Genomic DNA, 12,737 nt, shown 5'->3' on the forward strand with positions numbered 1-12,737 from the left:
CATAATAACGAAGTCACAAGACATATTTAAAGGTGAACTTCCTGAGATTCTCCTTGCCTTTTCCTTTTAGTTGCAAGATGCTTCTCCAGCTCCAACATCATAACTTTGTTCTAGGTATCTGGGAAGAAGAAGTAGCATGCACGTTTGGAAAGCAAAAATTCTCCCAGTGTTTTATTAATTAGAATCATGTCACAGGGCAACGCGTATAAGAATATCTGCAAAACGTAATTTTTAAACGTGTATGTAGCACTCAATAAATTGTGGTTTGGTGGTAAAGAAAAAGGAGCATATTAATATTGGGTAGGCAATTAGCAGCCTTTGGAACAAAATTATTCATAAAATGTACCTCTTTCTACAATTTTTATTCTATGCTAAGAATTGCCAGTTAAGTCTATACAAAAACAAAATACAAATGTATTTATTGGAAAACAGCTTTACCCAACTGCCTTTCCCCCTATGTAACTGATCAAAATCATTACCACTCTTACAACATTTTATTATCTTTCCCTTTACAGTGTACTTTCTACAATGTAGTTCCATACAGCTCACCTGATAGCTATTTAAAAGCAATGTGTCTGCAATGCTTTCACCACATGGATTAGATGTTTAGTGACAAGTGATATTGTGCTATCCAGAAAGACATCTATTTTAAGCTCAAGTATTCAGGCAAAACAACCCTTGCTTTAAAGAAGACTGAAAATCACTATCCTGTCGTCATTGTATACAGATGGTAACCAAGAAAGCCCCACTAATAAAGCACTTATTTAGAAAAAAGCAGAAAAGGCAAGCAGTTGGCATCTCTTAGACATTAAAAAAAAAATTGCCCCTAAAAATCAATTTGTAAAGTTTCTATTTGTAGCAAAATAATAAGAAAAATTTAAGAAAAATCTCTTTTCACAGCACTTGAATAATTTGCTCCAATCCTAAAAAGTAATGTAAACATTTGGAAAATGACATCATCTGGTTCCCAGGTCCTGTTTCTTCAAAAAGTCAGGTTTCAGAAGAACTAGAATGGATTTAAGTTGTATCCAAAATGCTCACAACTGAATAAACCAACCAAACTTACACAGGAACATAGTTAAACTTTAGAAACTGGAATTAGAGGAGCGATTGTGGAGAGTTAAATTGTGAAGTGTGAGAAATACTGGAAAAAAACTCTTCCTCCTATTAATGATCTGCATCTCCAAACTAGCTTCTATGAACAATCATCATCATGTCCAAAGAAAAGAAAATTAATAATAGATATATATTCTTACTTATATAAAATAAGCAAAATGGCATTTTTGAGGAGGAGGTAACATTTTAAAGAGTTCAAGGTGTTTTCTGATCCTATTTTTCTCAAAATGTCTTAAATCCATTAACTGTAATATGCTTTCAAGGTTCTTTTTCCAGAATCTATCAGTTCCATGAGGATTGATTATTGTAATTGTCAGAAAAAAATTCTCAGGATGTGGAAACATGTCTTTGCTATTCTTTTTTATTTGAGTAAATTATTTGTGAATATCTAAGTGCTATGTTAGAGTCCTCATTGAATAGAAGAAATCTACTAAAAGCAATGCAAGTGTAATATGATGTGTTCATGTCTATACCAAAGAACCTGGGAAATAAAGTCAACAGTATATCTTTTTTGGTTTTGTTTTGTTTCAGTGGTTGGAAATGATGGATTTTATATAATACTGAAAGGTTCAGCTCGACCTCAAACAAAGGCATATAAAGATCTGATTGATGAAAATGAGTCAACATCCTCTTTCATACCTCAGAGTTTCCAAGGATTTGTTTCCAACGAAGACTTCAAAAACATACTTGTTGAGATGCACACACCTTCATGTGATCCAATGGTAAGAAATGAATATTTCCTTTTTCCATAAGCAACCAAAGTATCATTATTGTAAAATTTGATCTCTGATATGTAAATCTAGATATCTTGAGTGAGTTCTTAAGTATTAAATATAAAAAATCTTTTAAAAATCTTTATATCTTTTAAAAATGAAAATTATCCTGGGGCACCTGGGTGGCTCGGTTGGTTGAGTGTCCGACTCTTGGCTTTGGCTCAGGTCACGATCCCAGGGTCATGGGATCTGGCTCAGCATGGAGCCTGCTTGAACTTCTCTCTCTCCCTTTGCCCACCACTCCCTGCCCTGCTTGTAATCTCTCTACATATATCTAAAATAAAAAAAAAAGAAAATTAAACTATTAATATTGAACTTGAAATTTGTTTAAGAAATTTTAATGAGGGATGCCTTCAACAACATACCACCCACTGGCAGGGATTATATAGTATATTTGATAACCAGGACAACTAGGATGGCCAATGTGATTGGATCACTGAATGAGGAAGAGGGTAGTTTGATATAAGGGAGGGGGAACAGGTAATTTGAGGAGAAGAATACAGAAGACAAATCATAAAAGTTCTTTTTAATCAAGTTAAGAATGTATGCTTATCCTATTTATCTTAAGAGCAACGTTAAGGTCAAGGTGATTCCATTACAAGGTCTTGCTTGAAGAAAATCTTGTGTTTATATGTATTATCAAGACTATCAGCTAGCCAAAAAATTAAAGTTCAGTATTTTTTGGATCTCTGGATACTCTCTGTGGGTATCAAATGTAGTTTGACTAGAATTGTAGCTTAAAAAAAGCCAGTTTTAGATTTATAATAGTCAAGATGTTCAGGATAGAAAAAACAAAACAAAACAAAACGATGAAACCAATTAAAGCCAAATTATTCAGCACTACGGATTGAAGTCAGGAAAACCTAGGACATTCTCAGGTTCAAGAAGAATGAGTATGGATAAACTATGAAAGAAAGATGAAGATAAAAAATGAGACAAGAATATAAAAGTATATTGTTGCTGATCACACAGGAACAGGTAATGTTTCTGATCTTTCCTTTTTTTTTAATCTTTATTTATTTTTGGGAGGGGGTGGTGGGAAGGGACAGAGAGAGAGGGAGACACAGGATCCAAAACAGGTTCCAGGCTCTGAGCTGTCAACACAGAGCCTGATGTGGGGCTCGGACCCATGAACTGTGAGATCATGACCTGAGATGAAGTTGACATTTAACTGACTGAGCCACCCAGGTGCCCCTGATCTTTCTTGATAGAGATGAAAAAAAATACATTTGTCACTCAATGGCCACATACCAGGTACCTGATGCCATTTCATTATACTTGAGGGAAAAAATACCATACTTGGCACAGTAGCTATAAGTAGAGCTACTTCTTGGTCCACTTTAATGTAGTCAACTCTACTCTTCCAGGACATATTTGTTTGTTCATTTGGTGAGGGCAAAACTCATGAATAAATGGGAATGTGATGGGACCACCACTTCTGAATTCTGCATTAGGTCTGTGAAAGTAGTACTAATCTGTCATTCTGCTTGGGATGAAGTGTGTTTTTCTCCAGTTTAGTTGAGTTGTCATTAAAAAGTAAAAATGGTGTGTATTTAAGGTGTATATCTCAAATGTAAATAAGGTAAAATTATCACCACAATCAAGCTAATTACCATATTCATCATCTCACATAGTTATATTTTTGTGGTGAGAGCACTTAATATCTACCCTCTTATCAAATTTCAGGTATACAGTACAGTATTGCTAACTTTAGTCCCCTGCTGTACATTATATCTCTAGGATTTACTCATCTTGCATAACTGAAACTGTGTAGTCTTTGAGCAATATGTCTTCATTTCCTCTACCCCGCAGTCCCTAATAACAAACATTTTATTCTTTGCTTTTATGAGTTTGACTATTTTATTTACTTTTTATTTTTTTAAATGTTTATTTATTTTTGAACGTGGGAGAGAGAGAGAGAGAGAGACAGAACATGAGTGGGGGAGGAGCAGAGAGAGAGGGAAACACAGAATCCAAAGCAGGCTCCAGGCTGTGAGCTGTCACCACAGAGACTAATGCAGGGCTCAAATTCATGAACAGTAAAATCATGACCTTAGCCAAAGTCAGATGCTTAACCTATTGAGCAACCCAGGCGACCGAGTTTGACTATTTTAGATTACACATGTAAGTGAGATCATAAAATATTTGTTTTTCTATGTCTGGCTTATTTCACTTAACACAGTGTCCTTCAGGTTCATCCATGTTGTAACAATTGACACTTTCTTTAGCCATTCATCCATGGATAGACATTAAATTGTTTCCATATCTTGGCTATTGTGAATAATGATGCAATGAACATGGGAATGCAGATATTTCTTTGAGAGAGTGTCATTTCTTTAGTTGTCTACACAGAAATGAGATTAATGGATTGTATGGTAGTTCTATTTTAAACTTTTTGGGGAAACTCTATATTGTGTTCAGCAATGGTTGTACTAATTTACATTTCTAGAGTATACAAAGATTCTCTTTCCTCCACATCTTTCCCAACACTTACCTTTGGCTTTTTGATGATAGCCATTCTAACAAGTGTGAAATGATAACTCATTGTGGTTTAAATTTGCATTTTCCTGATAATTAGTGATATTGAACACTTTTTCCTATATCTGTTGGCCATTTATTCTTAACATATGAAATTTATTGTCAAATTGGTTTCCATACAACACTCAGTGCTCATCCCAAAAGATGCCCTCTTCAATGCCCATCACATACCGTCCCACCCTCCCATCAACCCTCAGTTTGTTCTCATTTTTTAAGAGTCTCTTATGCTTTGGCTCTCTCCCACTCTACCTCTTTTTTTTTCTTCCCCTCCCCCATGGATTTCTGTTAAGTTTCTCAGGATCCACATAAGAGTGAAAACATATGGTACCTGTCTTTCTCTGTATGGCTTATTTCACATAACATCACACTCTCCAGTTCCATCCACGTTGCTACAAAGGGCCATATTTCGTTCTTTCTCATTGCCACATAGTACTCCATTGTGTATATAAACCACAATTTCTTTATCCATTCATCAGTTGATGGACATTTAGGCTTTTTACACAATTTGGCTATTGTTGAAAGTGCTGCTATAAACATTGGGGTACAAGTGCCCCTACGCATCAGTACTCCTGTATCCCTTGGGTAAATTCCTAACAGTGCTATTACTGGGTCATAGGGTAGATCTATTTTTAATTTTTTGAGGAACCTCCACACTGTTTTCCAGAGTGGCTACACCAGTTTGCATTCCCACCAACAGTGCAAGAGGGCTCCCGTTTCTCCACATCCTCGCCAGCATCTATAGTCTCCTGATTTGTTCATTCTGGCCACTCTGACTGGTGTGAGGTGATTGAGTGTGGTTTTGATTTGTATTTACCTGATGAGGAGCGACGTTGAGCATCTTTTCATGTGCCTGTTGGCCATCTAGATGTCTTCTTTAGAGAAGTGTCTATTCATGTTTTCTGCCCATTTCTTCACTGGATTATTTGTTTTTCGGGTGTGGAGTTTGGTGAGCTCTTTATAGATTTTGGATACTAGCCCTTTGTCCGATATGTCATTTGCAAATATCTTTTCCCATTTCGTTGTTTCCCTTTTAGTTTTCTTGATTGTTTCCTTTGCTGTGCAGAAGCTTTTTATCTTCATGAGGTCCCAACAGTTCATTTTTGCTTTTAATTCCCTTGCCTTTGGGGATGTGTCCAGTAAGAAATTGCTGCAGCTAAGGTCAGAGAGGTCTTTTCCTGCTTTCTCCTCTAGTGTTTTGATGGTTTCCTGTCTCACATTCAGGTCCTTTACCCATTTTGAGTTTATTTTTGTGAATGGTGTGAGAAAGTGATCTAGTTTCAATCTTCTGCATGTTGCTGTCCAGTTCTCCCAGCACCATTTGTTAAAGAGACTGTCTTTTTTCCATTGGATATTCTTTCCTGCTTTGTCAAAGATGAGTTGGCCATACTATACTATTGTGGGTCTAGTTCTGGGGTTTCTATTTTATTCCATTGGTCTATGTGTCTGTTTTTGTGCCAATACCATGCTGTCTTGATGATTACAGCTTTGTAGTAGAGGCTAAAGTCTGGGATTGTGATGCCTCCTGCTTTGGTCTTCTTCAAAATTACTTTGGCTATTCGGGGCCTTTTGTGTTTCCATATGAATTTTAGGATTGCTTGTTCTAGCTTCAAGAAGAATGCTGGTGCAATTTTGATTGGGATTGCATTCAATGTGTAGATAGCATTGGGTAGTATTGACATTTTGACAATATTTATTTTTCCAACCCATGAGCACAGAATGTTTTTCCATTTCTTTGTATCTTCTTCAATTTCCTTCATTAGCTTTCTATAGTTTTCAGCATACAGATCTTTTACATCTTTGGTTAGATTTATCCCTAGGTATTTTATGCTTCTTGGTGCAATTGTGAATGGGATCCATTTCTTTATTTGTCTTTCTGTTGCTTCATTATTAGTGTATAAGAATGCAACTGATTTCTGTACATTGATTTTGTATCCTGCAACTTTGCTGAACTCATGTATCAGTTCTAGCAGACTTTTGGTGAAGTCTATTGGATTTTCCATGTATAATATCGTGTCATCTGCAAAAAGTGAAAGCTTAACTTCATCTTTGCCAATTTTGATGCCTTTGATTTCCTTTTGTTGTCTGCTGATGCTAGAATTTCCAAAATTATGTTAAACAACAGCGGTGAGAGTGGACATCCCTGTTGTGTTCATGATCTCAGGGGGAAAGCTCTCAGTTTTTCCCCATTGAGGATGATGTTAGCTGTGGGCTTTTCATAAATGGCTTTTATGATGTTTAACTATGTTCCTTCTATCCCGACTTTCTTGAGGGTTTTTATTAAGAAAGGATGCTGAATTTTGTCAAATGCTTTTTCTGCATCGACTGACAGGATCATATGGTTCTTATCTTTTCTTTCATTAATGTGATGTATCACGTTGATTGATTTGTGAATGTTGAACCAGCCCTGCATCCCAAGAATGAATCCCACTTGATCATGGTGAATAATTCTTTTTATAAGCTGTTGAATTCTATTTGCTAGTATCTTATTGAGAATTTTTGCATCCATATTCATCAGGGATATTGGCCTGTAGTTCTCTTTTTTTACTGGGTCTCTGTCTGGTTTAGGAATCAAAGTAATACTGCATTCATAGAATGAGTCTGGAAGTTTTCCTTCCCTTTCATTTTTTTGGAATAGCTTGAGAAGGATAGGTATCATCTCTGCTTTAAACGTCTGGTAGAACTCCCCTGGGAAGCCATCTGGTCCTGGACTCTTATTTGTTGGGAGATTTTTGATGACTGATTCAATTTCTCCACTGGTTATGGGTCTTTTCAAGCTTTCTATTTCCTCCTGATTGAGTTTTGGAAGTGTGTGGGTGTTCAGGAATTTGTCCATTTCTTCCAGGTTGTCCAGTTTGTTGGCATATAATTTTTCATAGTATACCCTGATAATTGTTTGTATCTCTGAGGGATTGGTTGCAATAATTCCATTTCATTCATGGTTTTATCTATTTGGATCATCTCCCTTTTCTTTTTGAGAAGCCTGTCTAGAGGTTTGTCAATCTTGTTTATTTTTTCAGAAAGTCAACTCCTGGTTTCATTGATCTGCTCTACAGTTTTTTTAAATTTTTTTTTCAACGTTTATTTATTTTTGGGACAGAGAGAGACAGAGCATGAACGGGGGAGGGGCAGAGAGAGAGGGAGACACAGAATCGGAAACAGTCTCCAGGTTCTGAGCCATCAGCCCAGAGCCTGACGCGGGGCTCGAACTCACAGACCGCGAGATCGTGACCTGGCTGAAGTCGGACGCTTAACCGACTGCGCCACCCAGGCGCCCCTCTACAGTTTTTTTTAGATTCTGTATTGTTTACTTCTGCTCTGATCTTTATTATTTCTCTTCTTCTTCTGGGTTAAGGCTGTCTTTGCTGTTCTGTTTCTATTTCCTTTAGGTGTGCTGTTAGATTTTGTATTGGGGATTTTTTCTTGTTTCTTTTTTTTTTTTAATTTTTTTTTCAACTTTTATTTATTTTTGGGACAGAGAGAGAGAGAGCATGAATGGGGGAGGGGCAGAGAGAGAGGGAGACACAGAATCGGAAGCAGGCTCCAGGCTCTGAGCCATCAGCCCAGAGCCTGACGCGGGGCTCGAACTCACAGACCGCGAGATCGTGACCTGGCTGAAGTTGGACGCTCAACTGACTGCGCCACCCAGGCGCCCCGGATTTTTCTTGTTTCTTGAGATAGGCCTGGATTGCAATGTATTTTCCTCTCAGGACTGCCTTCGCTGCGTCCCAAAGCGTTTGGATTGTTGTATTTTCATTTTCGTTTGTTTCCATATATTTTTTAATTTCTTCTCTAATTGCCTGGTTGACCCACTCATTCTTTAGTAGGGTGTTCTTTAACCTCCATGCTTTTGGAGGTTTTCCAGACTTTTTCCTGTGGTTGATTTCAAGCTTCATTGCATTGTGGTCTGAAAGTATGCATAGTATGATCTCAATTCTTGTATACTTATGAAGGGCTGTTTTGTGACCCAGTATGTGATCTATCTTGGAGAACGTTTCATGTGCACTCGAGAAGAAAGTATATTCTGTTGCTTTGGGATGCAGAGTTCTAAATATGTGTGTCAAGTCCATCTGACCCAATGTATCATTCAGGGCCCTTGTTTCTTTATTGACCATGTGTCTAGATGATCTATTCATTGTTGTAAGTGGGGTATTAAAGTCCCCTGCAATTACCACATTCTTGTCAATAAGGTTGCTTATGTTTGTGAGTAATTGTTTTATATATTTGGGGGCTCCCGTATTTGGCGCATAGAAGTTTATAATTGTTAGTTCTTCTTGATGGATAGACCCTGTAATTATTATATAATGCCCTTCTTTATCTCTTGTTACAGCCTTTAACTTAAAGTCTAGTTTGTCTGATAAGTATGGCTACTCCAGCTTTCTTTTGACTTCCAGTAGCATGATAAATAGTTCTCCATCCCCTCACTTTCAACCTGAAAGTGTCCTCAGGTCTAAAATGAGTCTCTTGTAGACAGCAAATAGATGGGTCTTGTTTTTTTATCCATTCTGATGCCCTATGTCTTTTGGTTGGTGCATTCAGTCCATTTACATTCGGTGTTATTATAGAAAGATATGGGTGTAGAGTCATTGTGATGTCTGTAGGTTTCATGCTTGTAGCGATGTCTGGTAGTTTGTCTCACAGGATCCCCCTTAGGATCTCTTGTAGGGCTGGTTTAGTGGTGATGAATTTCTTTAGTTTTTGTTTGTTTGGGAAGACCTTTATCTCTCCTTCTATTCTATATGACAGATTTGCTGGATAAATGATTCTCAGCTGCATATTTTTTCTGTTCATCACATTGAAGATTTCCTGCCATTCCTTTCTGACCTGCCAAGTTTCAGTAGAGAGATCCGTCATGATTCTTATAGGTCTCCCTTTATATATTAGAGCATGTTTATCCCAAGCTGCTTTCAGAATTTTCTCTGTATCCTTGTATTTTGCCAGTTTCACTATGATATGTCATGCAGAAGATTGATTCAAGTTACATCTGAAGGGAGTTCTCTGTGCCTCTTGGATTTCAATGCCTATTTCCTTCCCTATATCAGGAAGTTCTCAGCTATTATTTCTTCAAGTACACCGTCAGCACCTTTCCCTCTCTCTTCCTCCTCTGGGATACCAATTATGCGTATATTATTTCTTTTTAGTGTATCACTTAGTTCTCTAATTTTCCCCTCATACACCTGGATTTTTTTATCTTTTTCTCAGCTTCCTCTTTTTCCATGATTTTATCTTCTAGTTCACCAATTCTCTCGTCTGCCTCTTCAGTCTGAGCCGTCGTCGTTTCCATTTTATTTTGCCTCTCGTTTATAGCGTTTTTCAGCTCCTGGTGACTATTCCTTAGTCCCTTGATCTCTGTAGCAAGAGATTCTCTGCTGTCCTTTATACTCTTTTCAAGCCCAGTGATTAATTTTATGACTATTATTCTAAATTCACTTTCTATTATATTGTTTAAATCGTTTTTTTTTTTTCCAACGTTTATTTATTTTTGGGACAGAGAGAGACAGAGCATGAACGGGGGAGGGGCAGAGAGAGAGGGAAACACAGAATCGGAAATAGGCTCCAGGCTCTGAGCCATCAGCTCAGAGCCTGACGCGGGGCTCGAACTCACGGACTGCGAGATCGTGACCTGGCTGAAGTCGGACACTTAACCGACTGCGCCACACAGGCGCCCCAGTTTAAATCGTTTTTGATCAGTTCATTAGCTGTCGTTATTTCCTGGAGGTTTTTTTGAGGGGAATTCTTTCCTCTCGTCATTTTGGATCGTCCCTGGAGTGGTGCAGAACTGCGGGGCACTTCTCCTGTGCTGTCTTGAATAACTTGTGTTGGTGGGCGGGGCCACAGTCAGACCTGATGTCTGCCCCCAGCCCACCGTTGGGGCCACAGTCAGACTGGTGTGTACCTTCTCTTCCCCTCTCCTAGGGCCGGGATTCACTGTGGTGTGACATGGCCCGTCTGGGCTACTTGCACACTGCCAGGCTTGTGGTGCTGGGGATCTGGCGTATTAGCTGGGGTGGGTAGGAAAGTTGCACAGGGGCTGGAGGGGCAGGCTCAGCTCAGTTTTCCTTCTGTTATCTGCTTCAGGAGGCTCCCTGTGGCACAGGGAGGGAGTCAGACCCGCTGGAGGGATGGATCCGCAGAAGCACAGAGTTGGGTGTTTTCGCGGTGCAAGCAAGTTCCCTGGCAGGAACTGGTTCCCTTTGGGATTTTGGCTGGGGGATGGGCGAGGGAGATGGCGCTGGTGAGCGCCTTTGTTCCCCGCCAAGCTGAGCTCTGTCATCTGTCCAGGGCTCAACAACTCTCCCTCCCATTGTCTTCCATCCCTCCTGCTCTCCGAGCAGATCTGTTAACTTATAGTCTTCCAGATGTTAAGTCCCGCTTGCTGTCAGAACACACTCTGCCTGGCCCCTCCATTTTTGCAAGCCAAACTGGGGGGCTCTGCTTTGCCAGCAGGCTACCCCTCTACCCCAGCTCCCTCCCACCAGTCCGTGTAGAGTGCACTGCCTCTCCGCCCTTCCTACCCTCTTCCATGGACCTCTCATCTATGCTTGGCTCCAGAGAATCCATTCTGCTAGCCTTCTGGCAATTTTCTGGGTTATTTAGGCAGATGTGGGTGGAATCTAAGTGATCCGCAGGACGCGGTGAGCCCAGCATCTTCCTATGCCATCATCTTCCTCTGTTGGCCATTTGTATGTCTTCTTTTGAGAGATGATATTTAGGTTATTTTCTCATGTTTTAGTTATGTGTTTCTTTCCTATTGAGTTGTGTTTCTTATATATTTTTGGGTATATATTAACCTTATCCAGATATGTGGTTTGTGAATATTTTCTCCTATTCTGTAGGCTGCCTTTGACTCTGTTGATTGTTTCTTTTGCAGAAGCTTTTTAGTTTCATGCAGTCTCAATTTTCTATTTTTGCTCTTGCTACCTGTGCTTTGGTGTCATGTCCAAAAAATCATTTCCCAGAGCAATGTCATGAAGCTGTTCTGTTTTCATCCAAGAGTTTTATGCTTTCAGGTCTTGTGTTTAAGACTTTAACCCATTTTGAGATGGTTTTTGTATATGGTGTGAGAGAACAGTCCACGATTTTTGTTTTTAGATGGATATCTTGTTTTTCTAACATCATTTATTGATGTGACCATCCTTTACTTATTGTATGTTCTTGGTACTCTTATGGAAGATCAGTAACTGTAATGAATGGATTTATTTTTGGGTTTTTTATTCTGTTCCATTGGTCTATCTCTCTGCTTTTATGCCAATAGCATACTGTTTTGATTACTGTAGCTTTTTAATATAGTTTTAAATCAAGAAGTGTAATGCCTTTGTTCTTTGAATTTGTCCTTTAAATTTTCACATACAAGGGGACCTGAATGGCTCAGTCGGTTAAGCGACTGACTTCAGCTCAGGTCATGATCTCACAGCCTGGGTTCCAGCCCTGCATCAGGCTCTGTGGGTTCCAGCCCTGTGTCAGGCTCTGTGCTGACAGCTCAGAGTCTGGAGCCTGTTTCAGATTCTGTGTCTCCCCTCTCTCTGACCCTCCCCTGCTCACACTCTGTCTCTCTGTCTCAAAAATAAATAAACATTAAATTTTTTTTAATTAAAAAATTTCACATACAAATAATATCCTACAGTATTTGTCTTTGTCTGATTTATCTCACTTAGCGTAATGCCCTCTAGGTCCATCCATGTTGTCACCAATGACAATATTTCCTTCTTTCTCATGGCTGAATAATATTCCATTGCATATATAACAGATCTTCTTTCCTTCATCCACTGACAAACACTTAGGTTGTCTCCATACCTTGAGTATTGTGAATAATGCTATAATAAACATGGAAATGCAGATATCTCTTCAATATCTTGTTTTCATTTTTTTTGGATATATACCCAGTTGTGGTATTACTGGATTATATAGAAGTTCTATTTTTAATTGTTTTGAGGAAATTCCATGCCATTTTCCATGTGGGCTGAACCAATTTACATTACCACCAGCATTGTATAGGATTTCTTTTTCTCCACATCCTCACTAGCATGTTATTTCTTGTCTTCTTGAGTTTAGCCATTCTGTTATAATGTGTGAAGCGATTTGCCATTGTGGTTTTGATTTGCATTTCCCTGATGATTAGGTGATGTTGAGTATCTTTTCATGTACTTATTGGCCATTTGGCTGTCTTCTTTGGAAAAATGTCTGTTTAGTTCTTCTGCCCATTTTCAAATCAGATTGTGTTTTGTTGTTGTTGTTGTTACTGAGTTGCTAGAGTTTCATATATATATATATATATATATATATATATATATATATATGATACATTTGGATATA

At 38.6% G+C, this 12,737-nt stretch overlaps 1 protein-coding gene across 10 annotated transcripts in view; it reads left to right on the forward strand.

Moving 5' to 3' along the window:
- CNBD1 (cyclic nucleotide binding domain containing 1) overlaps positions 1–12,737 on the forward strand; it is a 490,155-nt gene that overhangs the window by 279,337 nt on the left and 198,081 nt on the right. For all 10 annotated transcript variants that reach the window (XM_045050105.1, XM_045050106.1, XM_045050103.1 and 7 more), the window contains exon 6: positions 1,648–1,838. In XM_045050105.1, coding sequence (XP_044906040.1) covers positions 1,648–1,838 — 191 coding nt within the window. The remainder of the gene's footprint in view (positions 1–1,647; positions 1,839–12,737) is intronic.

This window comes from Felis catus, chromosome F2, assembly GCF_018350175.1.
Source record: "Felis catus isolate Fca126 chromosome F2, F.catus_Fca126_mat1.0, whole genome shotgun sequence".
In the NCBI taxonomy this organism is placed as follows: Eukaryota; Metazoa; Chordata; class Mammalia; order Carnivora; family Felidae; genus Felis; species Felis catus.